Source organism: Pongo pygmaeus, chromosome 15 (assembly GCF_028885625.2).
Source record: "Pongo pygmaeus isolate AG05252 chromosome 15, NHGRI_mPonPyg2-v2.0_pri, whole genome shotgun sequence".
NCBI classification, from domain to species: Eukaryota; Metazoa; Chordata; class Mammalia; order Primates; family Hominidae; genus Pongo; species Pongo pygmaeus.
In genome coordinates, this window is record NC_072388.2 from 76,551,489 (window position 1) to 76,561,428 (window position 9,940).

At 45.1% G+C, this 9,940-nt stretch overlaps 1 protein-coding gene across 1 annotated transcript in view; it reads right to left on the reverse strand.

Annotated features, from left to right (window-relative positions):
- Positions 1–8,225, reverse strand: part of SPTLC2 (serine palmitoyltransferase long chain base subunit 2) — a 105,710-nt gene extending 97,485 nt beyond the window's left edge. The window contains exon 1 of the mRNA XM_054448640.2: positions 7,822–8,225. Coding sequence (XP_054304615.1) covers positions 7,822–7,959 — 138 coding nt within the window. The 5' untranslated portion in view covers positions 7,960–8,225. The remainder of the gene's footprint in view (positions 1–7,821) is intronic.
- Positions 8,226–9,940: the final 1,715 nt, after the last annotated feature.

A 9,940-nucleotide genomic window follows, 5' to 3' on the forward strand; every position in this document is an offset into this window, starting at 1 on the left:
CAATCAGAATAAAATCGTGGAAAAAGAGCATTTTAAACAGGATGGAGGTAAGGTGTAAGCAGATGGACTTGGAGTAGGGAAGAGAACTCTGTGAAAAAGGTTTCCAGGCTGAGGTAACTGTAAAGGCTAAAGCCCCAGGGACCCCAGGCGTGGTGGCTCACGCCTGTAATTCCAGCACTTTGGGAGGCTGAGGCAGGAGAATCATTTCAACCTAGGAGGTGGAGGTTGCAGTGAGCCGAGATCGCACCACTGCACTCCAGCCTGGATGACCGATTGAGGCTCCATCTCAAAATAATAATAATAATAATAATAATAAGGCCCCAGGGAGGGATGCTTGATGGCAATGTGTTTGGGGAACATCGGAAAGCCCAGATTGGCTACAAAGCAGTGACCTGGCAGGATATGAAGTCAGAGAGGGATGAGAAAGTTCATGGTGGGCCTTGTAAACCCTATTTTGTATTTTGTTATCAGTGACAGGAGGCCATCAGGACAGTGTCAAGATCTGACATGTTTAAGTAGTTTTCCAATCCTTTTAAGAAGTTTGTTCTGGGGAAATGCTATATTTCCTTTCCTCCCCAGAGGAATTGGGAGTTTGGTGTTTATCATTCCCCTGTATTTTTAAATACTTTCACTATATAAACACGTGGCCATAAACAATGTAGTATTCTCCTGCATGTATTAGTACTGCATTCCTTCAGTAGTACTGCTGAATAATATCCTTTTATATGGATATACCATATTTTATCTATTCATCAGTTGATAGACATTTGGATTGTTTCTACTTTTTGGCTATTATAAATAATGCGGGGCTAGACACAGTGGTTCACGCCTGTAATTCCAGCACTTTGGAAGCCCGAGGTGGATGGATCACTTAGGTCAGGAGTCCGAGACCAGCCTGACCAACATGGTGAAACCCCATCTCTACTAAAAATACAAAAAATTAGCTGGGCATGGTGGCGCGTGCCTGTAGTCCCAGCTACTGGGAAGGCAGAGGCAGGAGAACTGCTTGAACCAGTGAGGTGGAGGTTAAAGTGAGTCACACTGCACCCCAGCCTGGGCGACAGAGCGAGACTCTGTCTCAAAAAAAAAAAAAAATTTTTGCCACTCATGGTGGCATATGCCTGTAGTCCCAGATACTTGGGAGGCTGAGGTGGGAGGACTGATTGAGCCCAGGAGGTGGAGGCTGCAGTGAGCCATGTCCTGCCAGTCTGGGTAACAGTAACACCCTGAATCAATCAATCAATCAATCAATCAATAATGCTGCTATTATAATTAATATACAAGTTTTCCGCAGGAATATATGTTTGATTTTTCTTGGGAGTAGAATTACTGGGCCACATGCTAACCCTATGTTTAACTGTTTCTTAAAGTGACTGCATCATTTTATAATCCCACCAGCAATGTATCAGGATTCTAATTTCTCTATATCCTCATGAACGCTTAATACCCGGTTTATTATTTTAGCAATCCTAGTGGTGTGAAATGCTATCTAACTGTGGTTTTGTTTTGTTTTGTTTTGTTTTGTTGAGATAGAGTCTCACTGTCACCCAAGCTGGAGTGCAGTGGCACCATCTTGGCTCACTGCAACTTCCACCTCCTGGGTTCAAGCAATTCTACTACCTCAGACTCCCAGAGTAGCTGGGATTATAGGCACGCGCCACCACACCCAGCTAATTTTTACATTTTTAGTAGAGATGGGGTTTCACCATGTTGGCCAGGCTGGTCTCAAACTCCTGACCTCAAGTGATCCACCCATCTCGGCTTCCCAAAGTGCTGGGATTACAGGCGTGAGCCACAGTGCCTGGTCACATATCTTATTATTTTTTAATTAAATAGAGATGGGGTCTCACCACGTTGCCCAGGCTGATCTTGAACTCCTGGGCTCAAGCAATCCTTACACCTTGGCTTCCCTTAGTGCTGGGATTACAGGTATGAGCCACTGCGCCCGGCCCTTAATATGTATTTTTTGGAGTAAGACTGGATCACACCCATAGTCTCAGTACAACCGTATATTTCACTGTACTTAGAAATTATCACAAAATAGTCTGGCACAGTGGCTGTAATCCCAGCACTTTGGTAGGCTGAAGCAGGAGGATGCTTGTGGTCAGGAGTTTGAGACCAGCCTGGGTGGCTGGGTGCGGTGGCTCACACCTGTAATCCCAGCACTTCAGGAGGCCAAGGCAGGAGGATTGATTGTGCCCAAGAGTTTGAGATCAGCCTGGGCAACACAGTGAGACTCTGTCTCCCTCTGCCTCTCTCTCTGTCTCCCTTTCTCTTTATATATATTTTTTTATTTGTTTATTTATTTTTGTTTTTTTTTTTTTAAGTAAAAAAGAGACTAGCCTGGGGAACACAGCAAGACCCCTCTCTACAAAAAAAAAAAAAAGGCCAGGCACGGTGGCTCAAGCCTGTAATTCCAGCACTTTGGGAGACCAAGGCGGGCGGATTACGAGGTCAGGAGATGGAGACCATCCTGGCTAACATGGTGAAACCCCGTCTCTACTAAAAATACAAAAAAAAAAAATTAGCCGGGTGTGTTGGCGGGCACCTGTAGTCCCAGCTACTCGGGAGTCTGATGCAGGAGAACGGTGTGAACCTGGGAAGTAGAGCTTGTAGTGAGCCAAGATCGCGCCACTGCACTCCAGCCTGGGTGACAGAGCAAGACTCTGTCTCAAAAAAAAAAAATTAGCCCACTGTAGTGGTGCACACCTGTGGACCCAGCTACTTGGGAGGATGAGGTGGCAGGATCGCTTGAGCCCGGGAAGTTGAGGCCGCAGTAAGCTATGACTGCGACTGCGCCACCACAGGCCAAGCTGGAGCGAGACCCTATCTCGCCAAAAAAAAAAAAAAAAAGAAATTATCGGAACGTAGCAGACGGATTTACAATAGACCACATTAAAAAACAAACCTCCGGCTAGGCGGGGTGGCTCACGCCTTATAATCCCAGTACTTTGGGAGGCCGAGGCAGGTGGATCACCTGAGGTCAAGAGTTCGAGACCAGCCTGGCCAACACTGTGAAATCTTGTCTCTACTACAAATGCAAAAATCAGCCAGGCGTGGTGGCGCATGCCTGTAATCCCAGCTACTCGGGAGGCTGAGGCTGGAGAATCGCTTGAACCCGGGAGGCGGAGGCTGCAGTGAGCTGAGATGGCGCCACTGCACTCCAGCCTGGGTGACAGAGTGAGACTCCGTCTCAAAAAAAAAACCCTAACACAGATTATCCCAATGCTTTATGATCCCACATTAAACATGTATTATTTCTATAATGAGAAGTAAAAATTATTTTTTTAAAAAAGGAAGAATAGCTGCCTCAAGCTTTGCAATAAAAAGTAGTCTTAAAGACAAACTTAAGATAAATTTTCTAACAGTAAACGGGTCAAGAGCAAAGGACTTATTTTTTTATCGGTCACAAATTGTGAATTATATTACAGAAGCTTCTCAGAAACTACCCAGAAGGGAACTGACTTTGAGTCCACAAACCATTTTTTTAATCAAGTACGGCACACCCACTCAGAATGCAAACAGTGCCTCTACCCATCCCTCTGAATTGCCTATTCTACCAATAAACACTGCTTCTTTCTTCCAAAAACTGAATCTAATTAAATCAACCAATTAACTGTCTTGCTCAAAGCAGTGCAAATTTCCATGGCACATGGGCAAACCCTAAAAAGTGGACAAGTCTGACTTTTCTGAACATCCTAGTTCTAAAATACTATCTTAAGAACATAGTTGCTTACACATTTCCCAAGAATTCCTGTTAAAGAAAATTCCTGAGTACCTCAAATAACTCTGGAATTCTTTAGCTGCAGCTATGTAAGAATCAAGATATGCTTCCCCTTAGAGTGAAAATTGAAATGAAAATCTTGTCCTCCAAGTTGTAATTACATTATTTCTGAAAAGCCTTGAGGTATCTGAGGTATCTTATCAGGACCTGCTAAATCTAAATAGATATATGACTATTCTAACTATTTCTACTGTTCTGGCCTCATAACTATCTTCTCCTTTTCCTTAACTATCACATTAAATCCCCAGTTACTGTTTCCCCCTCAGTGGAAACAAAAGCTAGTAGCTACTTAGTAAACCAGCTTTCATTAGTTATTTATTTGCCTCCTCCTAAGAAGCAAGACTAACACTTTGTTCTTTCTACTTTGCTTGTCTTATTATTTAACATAAGAATACAACTTTTGCCCCAATTCCTCGAGACAGAATTTTTTATTCTGACAGCCAGAGAGCTCTCATCCTCCTAATATCTCATTAAAACTACACCCAAAGGGAAAAAAGTTAGGGTCAAAACTGTCTCAAAGGTAGATAACTTTTTTTCTTTCACACTTATTAACTAATTGAGGAAAGTAAAAGGAAAACCTAAATCTCAAAACTTCTATAAAGAAATGGAAGCTCTTTTAAAAAGAGCTGTTAACATGGAGTTTTAAAAACAAACACACGAACAAACTACTATATTTCAGGTGCAACCAAAACACGGCATTTATTTAATCAAACGTTAAATCCACAGGAAGAAATCTGGTAATTAAGATCACGGAATAATCCAATTTGCTATAGAGAAAAACTTGCTGCAAATCCCCTGGAGATCTTTAAAAACAGTATAGAATTTTCTATCAAGACTGATTTTAATAAAGTCCTATAAAGAGATAAAGGACTGAATTAAATAAACTGCCAAAGGTTCTTTCCAATGCTAATGTAAAAGTTTCCCTTGGGCAAATTGCCACACCTTACCTCACATAAAGGCTTGTGCTCCTCCCACTCATCTGAATAGCAGCGAGGAAAAATTACTGCTCTATTGTTCAACTGTAACTATTGTGAAAACTGTGTGTCTACTGTCATCACTAAACAGCAATGTCTGATTGTTTCATAACTCCTTAACACAGCATCTAGCTAATCAAATTCTAAACCCAAATCCAAGAGTTGTTCTATATACATTCATTCATCCTTTCAAGCACAGAAACATACTCTTGAGAGTGTAAAGTGATCCTAGACGTTTCTGACTTCTCTCCTGTTCATTAAAAGACATAGTGGGAGATGTGAGGAAAAGAATTTACATCTCAACCATGTTGTACTCTAAATTCATATTTTAGTAAAAGCATGACACACAGCTGTATGCGTATTTTTGATGGCACAGTTGGCAACATTTCCCCCAGAAAGAGGGGAAAGATAGGTAGAGGCTGGAGCACAAGCACATCGCTTTAATTAAAATGAAAACAACTTTTAAAAAATGTTAAGTTATTGTATTGCTCTCATGTAGTTACCAAGATCTCTCTTTTGTATAAGAAACAAAAAAATTCACAGACAATATTCCTCCATCTGAGCGTGTAGAAAGCTCCAGATCTGAAATCTGTTTTAAAAATACTGGTGAGAAGTAGTTTTCTAGAAGGGATACTGCAGCCCTCACAGCATTCCAACAGACCGTTCTTCCAAATGCCACCAATGTGCCTGGAGTGAAACTTTTACAAAACATGTCCCCAAAAGTCAACCAAATGTTATTCATACAGATTTTAAAATGTCATGTTAGTACCTTGATATTTCTTCACCTTATTAGTTGGCAAGCTCTGAAGAAATATCATTCTACAAATGCAAAATTGTTAGAGATTATGGGAGAAAGGTCCTTGATTTCCTACTAAATCTGAACATAACTCATAGAGATTGAAAGAAGCATTTGAACAGAAAGCACCGCTGAAGTGTGAACACCTTTCTCTTGACTTCCTTTTTCATTTTAAAAAATCATACTGGCAGGGTGCGGTGGCTCACGCCTGTAATCCCAGCACTCTGGGAGGCCGAGGCAGGCGGATCACGAGGTCAGGAGATCAAGACCATCCTGGCTAACATGGTGAAACCCCGTCTCTACTAAAAATACAAAAAATTAGCCGGGTGCGGTGGCGGGCGCCTGTAGTCCCAGCTACTCCGGAGGCTGAGGCAGGAGAATGGCGTGAACCCGGGAGGCAGAGCTTGCAGTGAGCCGAGATCGCGCCACTGCACTCCAGCCTGGGCGACAGAGCAGACTCCGTCTCAAAAAAAAACAAAAACAAAAAAACAAAAAAAAATCATACCTCGGCCTGGTGCGCCTGTAATCCCAGCACTTTCGGAGGCCAAGGCAGGTCGATCACCTGAGGTCAGTTGTTCCAGACCAACCTGGCCAACATGGTGAAACCCCATCTCTAATAAAAATACAAAAATTAGCCGGGCGTGGTGACGGACGCCTGTAATCCCAGCTACTCGGGAGGCTGGGGCAGGAGAATCGCTTGAACCCAGGGGGTGGAGGCTGCAGTGAGCCGAGATCGCGCCATTGCACTCCAGCCTGGGTGACAACAGCGAAACTCTGTCTCAAAAAAAAAAAATCGTACCTCAATGAAATTCACCTGCAATGTATTTTCTAACTCCTACCCGTTAAATTTCCCTATTACATTCTATACCACAACAATTTTGTCTTATAAGTCGTTTACATTGCTAGGAAAACGACAAACTATTCCACTGCTTATAATGAGCTGACTGTTATCACTTCCTCCCTCACACAATTATTTCTTTAAAAGTGAAAACAAATATTTTGATCTGTGTATTACTTCGCTTTGACACCTTACAACTTCAGGGGAGGTCAAGTCTGTTTTACTTATTTTTTACTTATTTTTCCCCTCAACTCTCAGTCTCAGTATCTCAACATGACCTGGAAAAATGCTTTATTTTCTGCTTCGCACCAAACAGTAACAGATCTATCCATCATAACTACTCATCTGGGAAAGAGCCTGCCAGATATTTATGTTAAAGCCAAATTAAGATCACCATCGTATCAAACTGCAACAGTCACACTCCTGCTAAAGGGAAACAGAGTACTTTCTAAGTGTTCCTTAATATCTGTACAAGACTTAAACGTATTAAAGTCAACTGGAAATTATCGCAACACTCTCTTCCAGGAACACCGATCTTGCATCGTTTTAACCAGCTCATCTTTAAAAACACATTTCAACAGAATATCTGTCAGTCCAGAGCACTGTAAGGTTGATAATAAGCATTGTCTTGAATTTAGAACTTTTCAAAATATTTTAGAACTGCCTGAATTTGGTTGATGATTCAGCATGGTTAATTAGTATAGAGTCATCGCAAGTCACCACCAGGCTAAACAATCCCCTTGTGTGATAGCACTCGTGTTCAGGAAAGGGTCGAAGGGGCCACCTAATCCAACCTGGAGCCTGGGGTAGAGTCTCACCAAGGGCAGAGTTAAGAGAATGATGCTTTCGAGGGACCAGCTTGGATTCCCTGCCAGATCTACGGACCAATGTCCTGGTTGAGGAGCGAACGTGGTAGCCAGAATGTGGTTGGGAGAGGCTGGGTGTGTTTCCATCTGACACCACCGCCTAACTTTCTTTGCTTCTTAAGGACCCCATGGGTGGTTTTCTTTGGACGGCTGCAGGACTTTAAAAGGAAGCAACAACCTCGGGGGTTTGAGAAGGGACCCTCGGAAGCCCTTGGGCAGCTCCCACTGGGGTCCGAGGGGCCCCTCATCGCTTCCCCTGGGGACAGCACACACTTCTGGCAGGATGGGGCAGAGAAAAGTACCCGGGGCTCTGAGCAGAACCCAGAGCTCCGGGAGTAAGTGAGGAAGACCTCCAGGCGCGGAGAGGTGGGGAGCCCCCGAGCCGTCCTTGAGCCTCCAGGCTCGTGGAGATCGGGCCAGCCGCCGGACACTGCCGCCCACACCTGCGAGCAGCGCCCGCCCGGCGGATTGCCCAGCGGATGGCCCGGAGACCTCGCCCCGCCCAGCCGCCCCTCCGCCAGTCCACACCGCCACCCCGGCCCCGCCGCGCGGGCCCCTAGTACCTGGCCGGCGGCGGCTGCGGCTGCGGCTGCGGCTGCGGCGCTGCTCCTCACGTACCCGTTCCGTACTTCCCCGTTCGCCACGCAGCCATTCGGCCGCCCAGTGCGGCGGCAGCAGCAGCCTCCGGGCTCCGGCCGCATCTTCCTGGCAGCACCAGGCGCAAGGCAGGTTCTGTGGGCGGTGGCAGCGGCGGCAGCTGCTCCAAGTCCCGCTCCTCACCCCACCCACCTCCCCGAAACCGGAAATGGCTGCAGCGCCGCCGCCAATTCCCGGGCGGGCCTTCACAGAGGGCGGGGCCCTCTCCGCAGAGGACTGGGCTCGCCCAAGGCCACGCAGCGAAGGGAAAAAGCGGCGGACACCGGCCGAGAGGGATGTGGACCTGAGGACCACTGACCAATCTGGAAGAGAAGGAGGCGGACCCCATGCTGCTGCCTGGCCAATCACGGACGAGAGCAAAGCGCCTCGCCGGCGGAGAGGGGGCTTCTCTAGAGGGACTCCAGGGCCTGGCACCTGATTGGAGGCCGCATCCAGGTCCGGGGTAGGGCTTGCCTGTTTAATGGTCCAGACCGAGGAGGAGGCGGAGCCCAGGGAAAAGTAGCCAATTAGAGTGTGAGGAAATAAAAGGGGCTGAGCCGAAGTCTCTGCAGCGGGTTCCCAGGTTCTCCAGGACAGGTGGCGCCCTCTCTGCCCTTGCCTCGTGGGAAGTTCTGGGGTTTATGTCCTAGCCCAAGACAGGCAGCTCCCTTGTTTAATTAGCTGATTCCTCTGTGAGTGTTTATAGAATAGATTTTTTGACAATCTCTCATCATTCTTCAATATGCGCCACACATTCACTATTTCTGAATTATTATAAGTAATAATTCAGATGCCTTTTCACGTGCCCTTCACATTTGCCCTTGGCAGGGTTTTCTATACAGTCTCCTTTAAATTAAGTCTTTCCTTCAAAGTTAGAAAACCTGGTCTAATTCCAACTCTGCCAATAACTGGAGGCTAAAACTTGAGCACTGTATTTAACCACTTTAGAAGCCAAATTCTTTAAAATGGAGTTAATACTTCCTGCTTCATAGACTGATAGCAAGAATTATGTCATTAACCCATTATGCACCTCTTCTAATACTAGGCTCATAGTAGGCGTATAATAAATATTATTTTCTCACCCTTTTAGTTCCATCTTCCCATGGGGTTAGAAAGCAAGGAAATTGATCTACATTACAATTAGAGACTTTCTGTTATCCATAAAGAATTTAGTATCATAATTAAGAGTATGGACTCTGGAGTCGGTCTGGGTTTTAAATCCTAGCTGCGCCACTTCTAGCTGAGTGACCTCTATGTGTCTTCATCTGTTCAGTGGGGACAATAATAGTTGTCGTGAAGATTGAATAAGTTTACGTATGTAATGTATTTTGTACAGGACCTAGCAATTAGTAAGCATTCATTAAGTGTTGGTTACTAGTAATTGCTAAATGCACCTATGAGAATCCTTGCATTCTTTCCCCACCCTGCAGGAGCTCTAGAAAGGAGGTCCACAAGGTATCGGTTTTGCATGACTTAGGAGCTGAATAATCTAACAGAAGGTGGGATCATTCATCCCACGCATCCTATTTGAGTTGACAAACACTATTGATCCCAAAGTGAATATACATCTGTATGTATAAGGCTAAAAAGGAAGCATGTGGCTGTGCTTCATGGAGCTTACATTTCAGTGAGAGACAAGATATACACATAGAAAGAAAACAATAGTTAAAGACCAACCTAAGGCTGGAGAGATGAGGCAACAGGAGTTCTGATGAGGGAAGCTGAACGGCAGTGATGAGTCTAACCAGGTAGAAAGTTTTCAGGGCAGGAATCTGGATGGAAGCAGGGCTAAGGGATTTAACTAAAGCTTAGGGAGTGAGCTGAATGAATCTGGAGAAGGCTTGCAAGGAAGATGTGCAATGAGATAGATCTTGGAAGATGAGCGGGACTTGGAGAGCTGGAACTGAGAAGGATGGGGAGGGTGTTCGGAGGAAACCTTCAGAAACTCGGGTGCCGAGTCTGGAAAGATCAAAGCCTGAACTGCAGGCTAAGAGGAGTAAAGGAGTCTGGCTAGATTTGAGGAATCCTGTTAGCCAATCCCTCCTC